Raw genomic sequence first — 16,140 nt, 5'->3', positions numbered from 1 at the left:
CCCCACATGGATGTTACCATGGCCAGAAGACTTTCCAAGCTTCCTGTCAGGAAAGCCATTCCTCTGGCTTGAACCCCCTGGAACCTAGGGGCACTGCTGTGCCTCACTGAGCCCACTGTGCAGAGTTTCCCCTGTTACTCTACATCTCCCCCTCACCAGGCTTTGTGCCCCCAGATCTTTTTTTTTTTTTAATGTTTATTTTTGAGAGAGATAGAGACAGAATGTGAGTGGGGGAGGAGCAGAAAGAGAGGGAGACACAGGATCCGCAGCAGGCTGCAAGCTCTGAGCTGTCAGCCCAGAGCCTGACGTGTGGCTCAAACCCACAGATCAGGAGATCATGACCTGAGCCCAAGTCGGGCACTTAACCAACTGAGCCACCCAGGCATCCCTGTGCCCCCAGATCTCAAGTCACCTGTGTCCCCAACAGTAGCCCAGTGGGAACACCTAATATGTGATGTTCCAACCAAAGTGGGTGTCATGTCAGAAAAGAAATTCTAAGTAGCAACATCTCATGTTTGCCTGCTGCTCACCATTTACAAAGCCATTCTTGTTCCATTTCCCCACTTGAACAAGGTCAGTCAGAAAGTAGGCCCTGCACCCAGCCCTTGGCAGGCAGAACCATGTGTCACTGCCCCATGCCACCGTTGTCACTCCACCTTGCAGAGAAATGACCCGGCCTGGTCACAGAGAAATAGGAACAGTGCTTTATGAAATTAATTCATAACTAACTATGTTTTTTACAGGGCGGCTATACTTAGCCCCAGCCTCCCTCCCTCTACTTGTGGTTTGGTTGCTAGGACTCAGAGATTGGCCCGCAGCACAGCAGTGAACTCAGGGCAACCCCTTCCACTCTTCTTATCACCTAGTGAAGCCGTGACCACATGGCTCATGCAGTTAGGAAAGTCCTGCCTGTTGGGAATTGAACCCAAACCTGAGCAGCTTCCCACTGAGCCTTCCCAGGGCTTGGGCCAGGCAGGGACTCCGCCCTACCCCCAGAGCTCACAGTCCAGAGGACTCACATAGTGACACCCTGTCACATGTGGGTGCAGCCTTCTCAAGGAGCTGCAGGGATAGCAGCTCACGTGCCCACTTTTGAAGGCCAAGTGTGTAGAAGGCCTGGCGAAGGGCTGGGGAGGTTCACGGTCGGCCGGGAGGTGAGCTCAAGCCCAGCTGACCACAGCCCACCAAGAGAGTGACCCTTGGGTGTTAATTATACATCCTGGGTGCCAGGGCACTTCCTGAAAATGTAGTGGCCACAGAGTGGGGCCTGTACATGTGAGGAAAGTCACTCACAGGCAGGGAAGGGAAGTGTGAATAGTGGCCACATCTGTCTGTGGGGCCACAGCATCTGACGGACTTTTGTGCTGCAGCATCTTGCCCATCCTCCTGCTGGGCTGGGCATCCTGTCAGAAGCCCCAGACCTTCCCCATCCAGCACAGTGCCCGGAGTCCAGGAGCCTCAGCGAATGACTGAGAGCAAGCAGGTGGCCGCGGTGGCATGGCGTCTTCCTGGCAGAACTCCCTGGTGGGGGATTTTGTGAGTCTGATCAAAGGCAGCTCAGCAGCCCCCTGCATGGATGACTGTTTGGGTAACTGGATTAGCCTGCCATCAGAGGAGCCTCACAGCACTGTTAAATGACTTTGGTTCTTAGATGGAGGAGTCTTGAACCTCAGTGCACCTGTTGTACAGCATCCCTCTTGGGAACCAAGATGTGCCTGGTGTACTAGCATTGAGCTGGTCACACGGTTTAAGGTGGAAAATGATTGAATTAATACATATTAGTAGCTCATGCTTTGGGTGTTAGTTTCCATAAAGTGAAAAGAATAAACTCCAGTTTCATTCTCTTTTCCTGTAAATTTATCTTTGCTGTAAAGCAGAGTGTCCTGGCTTGTAGGGCAGGCCTCCAGGAAGGTGGCAGCCTGCCCCAGTTTCTTCCCAGTACTTTGCTCCTCACAGTGGCCACTGAGGTTGGTGTCATCATGGCTTCCTTGTCGTCAGCGTCATTTGTACTATTCAGGTGCCACCCTAAGGCCCAGAACAGTCATTTTGCCCAAGAGTGGCAGGCCTGGCTATTACATGAGCACTTGGAGTCACAGCCATTGGCCCCTGGGCAGTCCCCAGTGCTGGCTGTGGGGTCTGTGCACAAGGGCTGAAGTGCATCACCTGTCTCCAGGCCCAGCATACCTGGGCTTTCCTGGGTGACCTGGGCTTCCCATGGGTTGCCCTTGAGCCCTGCATTCCAGCCTCATGGCCCCTGCCCCCTGCAGAAGAGACCCTCCAGGGAGCCAGCCTGGAGTGATGCGAGTGTCAGTCTCCCCTCCCCCGGCCTGTGGAAGCAGGCCCTATCTGCAGGTCCCAGACAATGGAGCCTGGCTGGGGAAGTGGTGTTTCTGTGACTTGCATGCGGCCCACTTCCCTGCCATTGAGCCCTGGGAACCTCCTCATGCCACCAGCTCACAGCTCCTCCTCTGGGCTGTGGCAGCCACAGTCCAATTAGAAGGCACTGAGGGCTGTGTGGCAGGTGCCGGTGTCAACTTCCTCCAGTGCTGAGCCCCCTCGGTGGGCTGGCAGCCTCTGTTCCCTACTGGCTGCTCCTCCGGGCCCTTGCAGTGCGGAAGCTGCCCCCAAGCAAGGCAGACTGCTCCTGACACAGCCCCCACCCTTGAGTTGTGAGAAGCTCCTCAGAGTTCGTGACTCTTGTTGGGGCCCAGGACTTGGCTCCTCCAACCACGTGACCACCCCATGGCCCTTAGGAGCTATGAGTTCAGGTCAGCCTGACTCGCACCCACTGAGCACTTTGCAACAGGGCGATGTGCAGCTGCTGGTGGACACTGAGGCACAAGAGGCCCTCCGTGATCCCTCCGTGATCCAGTCAGGCCCTGGTCTAGGCCCTGGGCACACAGGAAACAAAGCCCAGCTTCATAGAACCTGTATCCTCTCGGGAAGATGTAACCATGCAGATGATAGGGCATGTCAGAGGCGAAAAGATCTTCAGAGGAAACAGAATGGGCGGGTGGGGTGGGGTGGGGTGGGAGGTCCCGGGCACTGACTGGCTGGAGGGGAGGGGAGGGGAACCTGGAAGGAGGTGGGGAAAGAGCCAGTTCTGGGTTTTCAGGCAGGTCTGGAGCAACGGGAGGCCGGGGTGAGTGCTGGCCATCATGGAGGAGAGGCCTGGGGAGACAGAGCCACTCACAGGAGACTTTGTGCGCTCATGGAGAACACTGTGCTTTCCACTCTGAATGAGCCCACAGCCAAGGACTGTGATCTGACTCACATTTTAGCAAGAGCCCCCTGCTGCTTGGAGAATGAGCTACAGGCAAGGCAGGGGCAGGTGCTTAGAGCCCCTTTAGCAGGCCCTTATTGTCCCCTGTGGTGGGGTGGTGGCTTAGACTGGAGGGGGCAGCGAGGAGCTGGCGTGGCTAGCCCGGCTGCTTTGTGTGTTGACGGTAGGGCCAGCAGATCAGATGTGAAGGGAGAGATCAGGGCTCTCAGGGAACTGCAAGGTATGGGCATGGGCCACTAGAGGAATGGGTGGCCCTTGCTGTCTGACCCCCACCTCCACCCTCACAATGCTAGACATGGACTCAGTGGTCAGTCCCATGGATTCAGGTAGGATGCAGGAGGGCCTTTCCCAGAAACAAGTTTTGTGCAGTCAGCGAGTGAGCAGAGCCGGGCAGTGGGTGAGCCCCACGGGAGACCAAAGACCAAAAGTGCCCAATGGGGACAGGAAGTGGTACTGACCAACAGAAGATGGTTACCCATCAGGCCTACCTCAAAGGGCCTGACGAGACAGCACACTCTGGGGCTCTCAGTTTACCGAGGAAGGAAGAGGCTCACGAGGGACACCCTTTGCTTCCTGCCGGAGAGCTGGCTGAGCAGGATGACGGTGTGGATCCTGACGGCAGGGACGCAGGAGAGCCTGTGGAGGGAGGCACTCAGCACATCCAGACTGGGAGGGAGTGGGCCCCCAACTCCAGTTGAAGGGAGCTGTAAGAGCAAACTGCAGGGCAGGCAGGGACAGGTGGGGGCAGACGGGGACAGGTGGGCAAGTAGGGCCAGGTGGGAGATGTATGCAGATATAGATGCAGCAACTCAGAGCACTCAGATTTGGGGCACCACAGAAATAAAGTCCCAGATCGGAACTATTTGTGCTGGAAATGCTCTGAGGCTTCTCTCAGCCTTGTTTGAAGACCCCAGAGGGGTCCTTGCGCCCACCCAAACAGAGCAGTGGTGAGGGGAGCTGCCTTCCCTTGTCCTTCTGGGGCCCGTGGGCAGGTTCCTGTCCAGCTGACCACTATTCTGCTCCTGACAGCTTGCTCATTTGAGGCCTGGGGAGATGAATAAAAATAGATTCCATAACTGTTTAAAATCGGTTGGCAAACTGACGGCCAGATGGTGCTGGTTCCTGTGTGCAAGGGGTAAACTATTTTGAATGTGGAAAGGACTATTTTAAAGTTTGAATTGAAGTGAAAAGCTGCCTCCCCGATGCCATGAGTGAGCCACATCAAGGAGAAGCCATAACCGTCCCCTCGGTGTCTGGGAAGGACTCGGCCCTGTGTGAGTCGCGTGGTCTATTCTGAGTGCTGCATGAGGAGCAGGAACAGGCAGGTGGCTGGCCCAGCCCCCGCTGAGAGGCTTGGTTTCCAGGGGCCAGGACAGTGCTGAACACCCAGCATGGCATTTTGGCTGGTCCTGACCCAGGGGGACTCTACCCCCAAGCCCCAGGTTAGCCCAGCACTACTGTCCTGGCTCCAGAGGTCCCCACTCTTGGTCTTGGAGGCCTGAGATGGCTGTGTGTCTCCTGCTATAGTAGCCTCTGAGCCGTGCAGGCCTAGCGTGAACCTCGACATTTCCCCTACCTGCCTTTAGGATGTGTGTACTGAGGACAGCCTACTACTTCTTGGTGGGAGGCCGGGGGTGGAGGGGGGATGTTGTTGACCTCAGTGTGTCCCCAGGTGTGAGCTTCTGGACATGCAGAGTGGCTCAGAGAGACTGTGAGTCTGCACGACTTCCTCCTGTTTGCTACTTTTATGATGACAGGCCAGTTAGAGGCAAGACTACAGTCATGCTGGCCATGTGAGGACCAGTATGGTGGGGTAGATGGTGGGTGGGCAGCCTCAGCCCCAGCAGCATGGGGGGCAGATACCTGGGAGCCCCAAAGCCTGAGGGTGCCTGCAGGCCAGACATGGCAGTCAGACATCTGGCGGGTCCTGGCTGGCTGCAGGTGGAAATGCAGCCCTTTCTCCTGTCCTCCCTGCATCCATGGTTACCAGAATTTGCTGTGCGCTGGTGGCTAGATACAGAGCCAGTCACCAAGCTGGCCCCTGTCAACCCAAGGAACCCGCTCAGCCTAGAACTTCTGGGCATTTGCCCCATCTCCCCACCTCCTCCATGAGCCCAAGGGCCACCTGCCCCAGTGTCCAGCAATCCCCTGGCTCCTTCCTCAAGCCCATATCTAGGAGGGCAGTGACTGCACAGGGGCCAGGCTTAAGCAGGGTCTCGGCTCTGCAGACCCTTCTGAGAGCTTGAGGGGCTGCCTGGGGCCACAGGCAGGACAGGCACAGGGCCCAGGCTGGCTGACCCCATGCCCTGCTCACCCGCCCATATTTGGGGAGCAGTGAGATCGTTGTCAGGATTAGGATTAGGGACGACAAAAGCGATTAGAGTTTGTCCTCCTTCCTCCTAGCCACAGCTGGACAAAGGTTTCTAGCTCAGAGACACGGCGTCCATCCCCCCGGATCCCTGTCAGGAGAACCGGCAGCAGCTCCCCTTGGAGCTCACACAGCTCAGGTGGGCAGGCCTCACAGCCCCCTTCACCAAGGCGAGGCTTCTGAGAAGGCAGAGCCCCTCGTGGGAAGGAATGGTCTACCGGCCCCCCAGCCTGTTGCTGAGCAGAGCTAGCCCCAGTTTGGGAGGCTGCCTTTTCTGTCCTGGGCTTTTTGGTTCTCACTCTGCTTTGGGGCAGCTCAGCAGGCTCCCCACCCTCCACACAGAGGTAGAACTGCATTGCCTGCAGGACCCCGCACCTCTTCATCTCAGGCACCCTCTCGACAGCCCTGAGGGTAGGAGGAAGGGGCAGGGCTTGGAGACTGGAACCTTGTTTCCACCCAGAGGGCAATTACCCAATGGGCCATGGAATCAGGGACTCTGTAGGAGTCTTGGGGTTCAGCCCTCTATTTTTCCCATGAGGACACCATGGCCCAAGAGGCCAGCCTCCTTGTTTTGTCCATTCCTCGTCCCTTGCTTCATTTAAGAGCATGTACGGTGTGGGAGGGGGCTTCGTGGTGGCCTAGGGCACCGCTCTTAAGGCTGGGCCCGAGCTCTCTGAGAGTTGTGGCAGAGAGGAAATGTGACCATGTTCAGGGTGTGGGTAAGCCAGGCCCCTCCCTGGGCCCTGGAAGCTGCCCCCAGCCGGCCCCCCAGCAGGCCCCAGGCCTAATCCAGCTTAGTGAATGCACAGTGCACAGACCAGCTCAGCATTCCAGGGCAGCTGGGCCAGGCCAGCACCTGCCTCCCTCTACGGCGTGGCTGGGATGGGGCCTGGAGAAGGTGGGCAGCGGCAGAGGAAACCTTGGGAGTTGAGGATGGACGCCAGGTAGGCACATCAGGGTGGAAGGGGTAGATGAACTCCCCACAGCCCGTACAGTGACCGGGGCATTTTATTTATTGCAGATGAGCTAGGAGTCTGATGGGCCACATGTGAGTGGGGAAGGATGGGGCTCCGGGGGGTGAGTCTGGAGAGGATAGGAGGCCAGGTCTGTAAGAGGCTGTCAGCTATTGCACAAAATACACCAAACATTCCATTTTCTCTTGGAAGAAAAGATGGTAGCTTCCAAAGCATTTCGAGTTCGTGAACATCAGAACATCAGGGGTGGGAGATAGGGAGTCTAATTTATCTCTGCACTATCATCATCTCTCCCTCTTTGCTTTTGTAGCCAGAAAGCCCAAAGGCCACATAGAGTCCTCCGACGTGGATTTGTGGGAGGTAGTTACCATGACCTCTGGCTACTGTTTTATACTGTGGTTTGTGGCTCTTTTACCAGTCTTGTTTTAAATGCCATCAGTTACATGATATCAAAGTGCCCATCAGTGTCAAAGCCCAGTGACAGAGAGATGGCGACAGGAACTATAGAGGGCTACCGGGGAGTGACGGTGGCAGGTATGAAGGAGTGGTGCTGGTGGAGGGCAAGGGTGGAGGTAAGGGACGTGGTGCCGCTGCCAGGCCAATCTGGGGAAGGGGGACAGGCAACATGCCACGGGGCAGAGCACCCACAGACCGAGAAGAACCCAGAAAACCTTGAGGCACCCATTGTGTGTCTTGCCCATAAAAAGGCCGTGTGTGCGGCACAGCCTGGGCCTCTGTACCCTCACCCCAAGACATGCAGGCCTGGCTCTATGGGGGAAGCATGGCTCTGGGGCCCATCCTGCCTGTCCCTTGGGCAGCCCCTTCTCCCTGGGCCTCAGTCTCGGGACAGGGGACCCGGCAAGGGGCTTTCCTGGAGCGGTGTGCCCCATGCCTATGCCCACCCAGGGAAACAAGGGTGCTCCTCCTCCAGCAGCACTGGGCCTCCTTCTGACATGCACGGTGCACCCGGCTCAGCAGGGCCTAGCAAGCTGCCAGGGCCAGCGGCAGAGTCAGCCGGCACCCCTGCAGTGTTAGGACTCCTTACTTGATCAGCAAACAGGTGGCAGGAACTGAGACTAGCTTGACTGGACACCGTGGCTGAGCTTAGGGCTGTGGGGAGACAAGGAGGATGTGGGACAGGAGTCTCAAGGGAGTAACGGCTCAGGGTGGACTGAACTCTGGGGTGAGGACCTGGGTTCTGGGTCTCGGTCTGCTACCTCTTGCTGTGGGACCTCGGAGCCTCGGTTTCACCATCTTTGGAATGGGGTTGCGGGGGGGGGTCCCTACCCACCCATTTCATAGGACTCCAGGGGATACCCTGCCCCCCACCCTCTACCACTACTTCTTATACTCACTGGTGCAGACCCAGCAAAGAGGTGCCTTCTACTTTGGCCTTTGGAATGGGTAGCCATGTGGCCTGAGGCCTGCAGTGGTGAGGGAGGAGCAGGGACCCAGGACAAGGACTGAAGCCTTGTGGGACCCTGGGTGGTGAAAGCTTGGCTCCAAGTCACAGGCCAGTCAGGCGTGGCCTCATCCCCAAATTGCATGACAGACCATGAATGCAGCTCCACACCAGTGGGGGAACCTCATAGATCCTTAATTTGCAAACTCAAAATAGCCCCGGATCTGCGGCTGCCCTGGGTGCAGCCTCTCCTGTCTCCAGAGCCTGTTAAATTTGTAAGGATTTAACTCCCGCCCCACCCTGTGTCAGGTCACCTGCCAGTATAAATCCCTGCCCCTTCTGGAGAAGCCGGTTACAGTGGCTTAGGTATGGCCAAGCAGGAACATTCTGGGGAGGGTGGGGAAGCCCCTGAATCTGAGATGGACTGAATACACCTCCTCCCCAGAGCCTTGCAGGGCAGCTGCTGGAAACTGAGCCTCAGTTTCCTCATTTGTTAATTGGGGATGATCCCACTCCTCCTACCTCAAGGATTTTCCTGGGCAAAGCTGGACAGGGAACCTGAGAGCACAGGATCTGTCCGATATTACTGTTCTGCATCACAGGACACAGGCTCAGAGGGGCAGAGTGGCTTGTGCAGGAACCCAGGCCTTCCCACTTCTGATAACAAGCCTTTTTCATTATACTTTGCTGGTTCCCTTGGGCCCCCATCACATCTTTTGAATGGTGTGTGGGGATGAGGGGGTATGGGGAGGAAGCCTGGCCCAGCCCACTCCACATGGGTGCTGGGAGGGGAGATGAGAGAGACAGGAAGGCACAAGGGGGTGGGCTTGAGGAGTGAGATGCCTGCTGGGGCCTGCTGGGCAGTCAGCCCTCTGGGTCCCAGGCTGGGACCCTTCCCCACAGGAGCTTGCCCCCTCTGGTGAGGCGCTGTCCCTCCCCATTCTCCTGAGAGGCCCCGACACCCATCCCTAGGAGGGTGTTCCCTCACCCAGCAAATGTGCGGAGCCGCTGCTGAGTTTGGGGGTTCTGCGGGACCAAGAGAAACCAGCACAGTCACTAGAGAAGCTAAATTGCAGACGTGAGATTGGGGGGTGGGAGTAGGAGTGTCTGGGGGAACCTGACTGAGCTCGCCCAGGAGCCTTTCCTGGGGGAGACGTGAGAGAGGTCTGAGCAGCAGTTGGGTAGCCGGTAGGCAGGTGCTGATGCCTGTGGTGTCCCCGAGGGAGTGTCTGTGGCGTGCTACTTGGCCAGTCACTGCACAGGACCTCCATGGTTCCTCCCGACTGCCCTCAAGATAGTGCCACGTTGTCCCTGTGTCACAGACAAGGGGCTGTGTACCTCTGTCCCTCCGGAAAAGCGTGACTCTAACCCTCAGGGTCAGACAGCATGTAATGTGTGTGGAGCCCTGTGGCTGGTGCAACAGGAGTGGGAAGGGAGAGCTGGGGAGTGGTGGCCAGAGACCAGTGACGCAGGTCGGGCTGAGGATATATGTCCCTTCCTACTGCATTGAAGGAGTCCAGAAGGGACAAATCCAGAGGCTGCTGGCTCGGACCTCAATGCCCTCCAGGGACAGCTGAGCCCAGCGCCCTCCTCTCTGCTGGGATGACAGGGGCAGAATGCCCAACCCCTGCTTCATAAGAGTGTGGTAGAACCACTATGAACCTTGGAAGCTGAAAAGAATCTGGATGTGAATGTAGGCCACAAGTTTGAAGGGGGAACCTCACTTAAAGGCAGAGTTATGTGGTACAGACTTGGAGGCAACCTTGGGGAAAGGTCCAGTCTCAGCTCCTCTGCCAGACAAGTCTTCACCTCTCTAAACCAGGAAGTACAGCAGAATGTGGCTTTCCTTCTTTCTGTGCCAAGGGCGGGGACTGGCCTGAGCACCACAGTCTTGGGCTCTAGTGGGGACAGAGGTTGTGACAGACCTCAGGTCCAGCACACAGTGAGGATGTGGCGGCTGAACTTGGGCCCCAACCATATGGAAACCCAGCCTCCCCAGCTGCTGCTGGTGCAGCAGCATCCGCCAGTCACACCCGGCTTTGGTGTTCTCAGATGGCATCCTGACTGTGGGACGCCGGCCAGGGCAGATGCCAGTCCCCGGGCTGGCTCTGAGAAAGCCAGGGTCCCCATGTCCCCATGGCAGCTAAAAGGGGCAGCAAAGGTGTTTCTGACCACCCCAACTAAGGGAGGGGGAAGGGTGAGAGCACCCCAGGGCCTTCCTCGCTGACCTGCAGCTGGCAGGTGGGGTGTGGGGGCGGACAGGCCCGCTGCCCCAGGCCCTGTGCTCACCACCACTCCTCCCTCCCAAGGCCTGCAAGGACTTCTTGGAACTAGCAGAGACACACAGCCGGAAATGGCAGCGTGCATTACAGTATGAGCAAGAACAGCGCATCCACCTGGAAGAGACCATTGAGCAGCTAGCCAAGCAGCACAATAGTCTCGAACGGGCCTTCCGCAGTGCCCCCGGCCGGGCCACCAACCCCACCAAGAGCTTCAGCGAAGGTGAGTGGGTGAGGGCCGCCCAGCCCGGCTAGGTCCCTTGCTCCGGGGCTGCTCAGCCTCTGTCCATCCAACTGGTGCTTCGCCTACTCCTGTCTCTGCCAGCCGGCTCTGCTTACACAGGCCACTAATACACATAGCCTTTGACATGCCCGCATTTGGATGTGCCTATGTGACTTTGTATGTCCCACAGCCACCCTCAAAGGGCAATTATCTCCCTGTGTTTAAGTTCTAGTTCTCATAAGAAGAGTCCAGTGAGCCCAACTGGCCCTCTGTGGCAGGGCTGCCCTGGGGTTGGCCTGGGGGTGACAGGTACCCCAGGAAGGGGGTCCTTCAAAGGGAAGCTCGGCCCTAGACAGACTGACTGGCATGTTGAGAGATCAGGGGAGGCTTCCAGAAGTAGGGAGGCCTCTGAGCCAGAGCACCGAGAGGGAAACTCATTCCAGGAAGGGGAGGGAGGGCAGCCACAGCCAGGTTAATGGGGACCAGGTGACTAGAGTGGGGAGGGGGCGAGGGGCAGGGGCAAGGAGCAGGGTCCAAAGTGGAAGTTACCCTTTGGGCTCTGGACTTCCTCAGGCAGTTGAGTTTTCAGAGTTGCAGACTGAGGCGGTGGTTTTACATGTGTCTCTAGGAAGCCTCTTAACTCCCAAAGGAGAGGACAGTGAGGAAGATGAAGATACCGAGTACTTCGATGCCATGGAAGACTCTACATCTTTCATCACCGTGATCACCGAGGCCAAGGAGGACAGGTGGGTTCTCCAGGCAGGGCTGGCCGTCCCTGGAAGGAGCCTCTCCCAGGGTTAGCCTTCCCTGCCTTGTTCTTCCTACCCTCTGTACTCGGGGCTTTCTTTCAAGCCTTGCTCCAAATTATATTTTGGTTAGATTTGTTCTGTTCTTCCTTTGATCCAAAATGCCCAAATAGAGTTTGAATCAGGGTTTAATTTTAAGTGGAGCTGGAGAACAAGGCAGTGGCTGGATCCAGTTCCAGCCGGAGGAGGTGGGGGTTGAGGCTGTGACCCAAGGGCCGGGGCCTAGAAGGCAGTGGCTGCTCATTCTTGCCTCCAGAGCTACACACAGTCCCAGCCACTCCCTCCAGCACATCAGCATTCCAGAACAGACCAGAGATGCAGGAAGTCCCATTTATTTTCTATTTCCAAGCCTTGGTTTCATTTTTTCATAAAAACCTGCTCATTCAGGATGTTTCTGAATACCCAGTAGAGCACAGTAGTAACTGGGACGCTGTTGTCAGACTCTGGGGTCCTCAGGAAGTGCCCATGGGTCAGATCGTGCTGGTGCCAGACAAGCAGAGATGTGGGTGGGCAGGCCGAGTCAAAGGGCAGCACCCTGGGGCTTGAACGTAGATTTTGCTCTAATTAGGAGTTCCCTCATTAGGATCTTTTATTCTCATTACATTGCTTCAGGCCCTAATAATAGAAGGCTCGTGAGTCTGGCAGCATTGGGGGCCAGAGAGGAGGCCACTGAGCCCCACCGGTGTCTGCCCCCAACCCCCATGGCCTGGGGAGGAGCTGCCGCTCCAAGTCCTGGAACGGTGACCTAACTGACCACAGCCTGTGCTGCTCACTGCCACCTTTCCCCCATGGGGCACATCAGAGTCACGGAGTCTCCCGGGCTCACTCACAGGCTGCCCTCAGGCAGGGTACTCAGCTCCTTGTGGATGAGGAAGTGCAGGCTTTCCAGCAGCCTTACTCCCCGAATCTGTTCTGCTGCCTGCCACGTCCCACGCTGCCTTCCATGGATGGACTCCCTGAAGCCCAGTCCAGGGGTCACGGAGGCTGGTAAAAACCCCTGGCTGCTCCTTTTTTTGCATCTGTGGACCAACATGTGTCACCACCTCCCTGTCCTGGTTTCTTCCAGGGGAAGAGCTGTTCGGATCTCTCTAACCCCTTTCGGAGTTTCTCGTCCTATCAACATTGTATTTCCAACTCAGTCACGTTCCATTTTCCAGTAGTATTTTAAAATTTGCTCTCAAAATTAGCTTGGCTTAGCCTTTCTGAATTTCCTTTCACTTTATAACCTAGCATGTCACCCTCTTAGATCCCTCCAGGTCCCCACCCACCCCTCCCATACCTGCAGTCCCCAGGGGCCTCGGCTCAGCCTCCTCCTTCCTGCCCCCATCCCAGCCACCTGCCACACCTCAGCCAACAGCCCCAGGCCCCTCTGCTGCCACTCGACCAGCAAGCAGGTGACCCCTGTACTCAACACTCTTCATTGGCTGCCGAGGTTCCCAACATGGCCCCGAGGCCCAAACCAGCCCCTTCCCTGGTGGTGCAGCTACTCTGGACATCAGGCAGAGGACTCTGGGCATCAGGCAGGTCCTCTGCCAAGGTGGCCCCTGGTCCCCTTCCTCTTCCCCCAGCGACCAATAAATCCTTCCCATTCCCTGAGGCCCTGACTGCCAAGTGCCTGTCCCCTGCCCCAGTTGGCCCAGGTCACCCCTCCTTGGGGCTCCCTCAGAGCCTGGGCCCCTTAGCCATAGCGCCCCCTGCTGCTCTGGCCAACCATCCCTCCACAAGCACTCAGACACAGGGATGCATCTGATCCATGTCCTGCCCTTCTGGAATCCCAGTCTAGTGCAGGAATCAGACCAGGAGAGAGTGAGGACACAGTGGGGTCTTGTCTGTGACAGAGAGTGCCCACAGGGCCCTAGGAGGCTCTGCCAAAGGATATAGCCATCCCCAGCGTCATCTGGGTCCTGGGTCAGCCAGTTCCAGGAGGGGGTTGTGTACAGGGACCTCACGGGACTTTGCTTGAGCAGCTGCTCCCACAGGGCATCAGTGGGTGGGAGCCCCTCCAAATTGCTGCCCTGGGCCCCTCAGCCCAGCTGAATGTCCCAAACTGGAGATGCTCCACTGGAGAAGCAGCCTTGGGGTGGCTGCCCCTGGTGTCTGCACAGGTGTCTGCACAGAAGGTGGCCATGTCCCCAGGAGGCCTCAAGATTTATAAATAACTTGCCTCCCCTTTTGTGTTCCCTGCAGGAAAGCTGAGGGTGGAACCACAGGCTCAGTGGACTGGACGTCATCAGACAATGTGAGTGAGAGGGAGAGACCCCAAGGGTGGCTGGAGGGCAGGCTGACACTTTGGGCTCAGGGCCGCTGGGGCGGGCTTGGTGCCCTGGCTGCCTTCCCCCTGCTTCAGGTGGAGCCAGCCTGGCCCTTTGCCAACCATATGCCAGTGGCCAGCTCCGTCCTCTAACCGCACTGGGGTTAGTGAGGGCCAGGGCGGGAGGGCTGAAGGGGCATGCTGGCCTCCACTGACAGGCACATTCTGCCTCTCTGGCAGGTGCTAGATGGTGCCTCACTTGTGCCCAAGGGCCCCCCCAAAGTCAAGAGACGTGTCCGCATCCCTGACAAACCCAACTACAGCCTTAATCTCTGGAGCATCATGAAGAACTGCATCGGCCGGGAGCTCTCCAAGATCCCCATGCCGGTAGGGGGCTGGGGCAGGGCAGCCTCAGTGGGTCCTGGTAGGCTCTCTTCTCTGCGTGGATGGAAAGTAATGGCCTGTGTGAAGGGCAAGTGGCGCTGGGTGTCATTTTCTTGATGATACCCAAGGAGCATGTAACAAATTATCAAATTGTGTTCAAGGACATTGCCAAAATCCCCCCAACAGCAGAGGTCTCAGGCTCTGAGGGAAGGAGCTAAGGAGTGATGTGGGGACCTCCAGAGTGCCTCTGCACCTGACAGAGCCTCACGATGTCCTCACTGTCCTGACCTCATAGACAAGGGGGTGGCAGGATTGGGCCGTGTGTATGGACGAGTAGGCCCCCCTCTGTGCTGGGATCTGTCCCCGGCACCTACACCATCCTCGTGCCACCGGGCTGTGATGGCATCTCCAGGAGGAAGAGTGTGGGGGTTCTGGGCCAGACTTGGTTTCACTGTGTGCGCCGGGACAAACCCCTTACATCTCTGGCCTCTGTGTCCACATCTGCAAAGTGGGGAGAATAACAGCACCCACATAACAGTGTTTGGGAGGATGAAAGGAGAGAACACAGGGAAGACTGGCTGTGCCCAATGGCTGGCCAAAGGTCGCAGCCCAGCATCACAAGGAGTGAGCAACCCTGCCATGTCTGAGGCCAGGTTGGAGAGCAGGAGCATCCACAGGAGCTTTCAACAGAACGCTTGCATAATAGCTCAGAATAAGAGGGAAAACCCACAATCTGTTCATTCGTTCATTCACTCACTCACTACCTGATTCTATGACTCAGTGCTCAACAAGTCAGAAACCCTGGCCTTTATGGCATTTACATTCTAGGATGGGAGAGTGACAGTAACCATCATGAAAGGGTACGAGGTACAGCAGGTCAGAAAGTGGTGAGGCTGTGGAGGAAACCAAGGCAGGAGGCACTGGGGAGGTGAGTGCATGGAGCCGCTGCTGTAGACAGGGTCATCAGAGGAACCTCACTGTGAAGGTGCCATCTGAGCAGCAGTCTGCGAACATCTGAGGAAGGCAAGGGTGCTGTGCCCACCCCAGGTCTGTGCCGGAAGCAGTGGCCTGACCGCCCTCCCGCCCGCCCGCAGGTCAACTTTAATGAGCCCCTGTCTATGCTCCAGCGGCTGACAGAGGACCTGGAGTACCACCACCTGCTGGACAAGGCGGTGCACTGCACCAGCTCGGTGGAGCAGATGTGCCTGGTGGCCGCCTTCTCCGTGTCCTCCTACTCCACCACGGTGCACCGCATCGCCAAGCCCTTCAACCCCATGCTGGGGGAGACCTTTGAGCTGGACCGCCTCGATGATATGGGCCTGCGCTCCCTCTGCGAGCAGGTGAGGCCCACTCACACTCCACCCGAGCTGCTCCTGCCAGGCCTGGGGGGCAGGGCAAGACGAATGGGACCAGCTTCTGACCCCAACGTGCCGGTGCCCACGGGGCCAAACCAAGGTCCAGGCAGAAGGCGGGCCTCCTGCAACAGGGGCAGGTCCAGGAACGTGCCATCCCAACAGGCCTCCCAGAGACACCTTGGTAAGGACAGAGTCAGGGCTGGTGTGCCGGAAAGAGGACGTTCCCCCTCCCAGCCAGGAGCCATGTGGCAGCCGTCGAGGGACATGTGCGAGGGTGCTCTTAGGGAGTCCCGGTGGGCTAGAGTGGGGAAGGTGGCAGGCAGAGAGAAGCCTGCACCCTGTGGGGCCCCTGGTCAGGGACGGTGCAGGTCTGGGGTGTGAGGAGCTTCTGGGGCGCAGGGGTCCTGTCCTGGGCGTGGTGGGGGTGGGGGGGACAGAGGTCAGCTCGCTTCCATCCCTTCTCCAAGCCTTCCCCGCAGAGATGTGTATTCTCCCCACAGAGCAGAGCCAAAACCGGGCCCTGCAGTCTGGGAGCCTCAGCAGTAGCACCTCAGCCTTTGGCACCCTTGTCTGAAGAGGGGTGGTTCTCTTGGTCCCTCCCTGGTGCTGGGAGGACCCAAGCAAGTGCTGTGTAAAGGCACCCAAAATAGAGCTTCCTGCTTGGGCTGCTGAATGTTAGTGGTGTGCCAAGCACTGTTCTGGGATTACGGTCTGGTGGCTAGTTTAAAATGCGCATTCTGGCTGCAGTGTAGCCCTACAGGAGGCGGTTGTGGTGGCCACACCAGGGGGAAGCGGGAGGGCAGAGCACAGGCATG

General features: G+C 57.6%; 1 protein-coding gene across 3 annotated transcripts in view; it reads left to right on the top strand.

Annotated features, from left to right (window-relative positions):
* OSBP2 (oxysterol binding protein 2) overlaps positions 1 to 16,140 on the top strand; it is a 179,969-nt gene that overhangs the window by 149,642 nt on the left and 14,187 nt on the right. For all 3 annotated transcript variants that reach the window (XM_019814768.3, XM_019814769.3, XM_023241575.2), the window contains 5 exons: positions 10,337 to 10,529; positions 11,158 to 11,275; positions 13,523 to 13,574; positions 13,827 to 13,973; positions 15,065 to 15,310. In XM_019814768.3, coding sequence (XP_019670327.1) covers positions 10,337 to 10,529; positions 11,158 to 11,275; positions 13,523 to 13,574; positions 13,827 to 13,973; positions 15,065 to 15,310 — 756 coding nt within the window. The remainder of the gene's footprint in view (positions 1 to 10,336; positions 10,530 to 11,157; positions 11,276 to 13,522; positions 13,575 to 13,826; positions 13,974 to 15,064; positions 15,311 to 16,140) is intronic.

This window comes from Felis catus, chromosome D3 (genome assembly GCF_018350175.1).
Source record: "Felis catus isolate Fca126 chromosome D3, F.catus_Fca126_mat1.0, whole genome shotgun sequence".
Taxonomy (NCBI): domain Eukaryota; kingdom Metazoa; phylum Chordata; class Mammalia; order Carnivora; family Felidae; genus Felis; species Felis catus.
The sequence above is the reverse complement of the archived record's forward strand: the minus strand, read 5'-3'. Positions and strand labels throughout refer to the sequence as shown.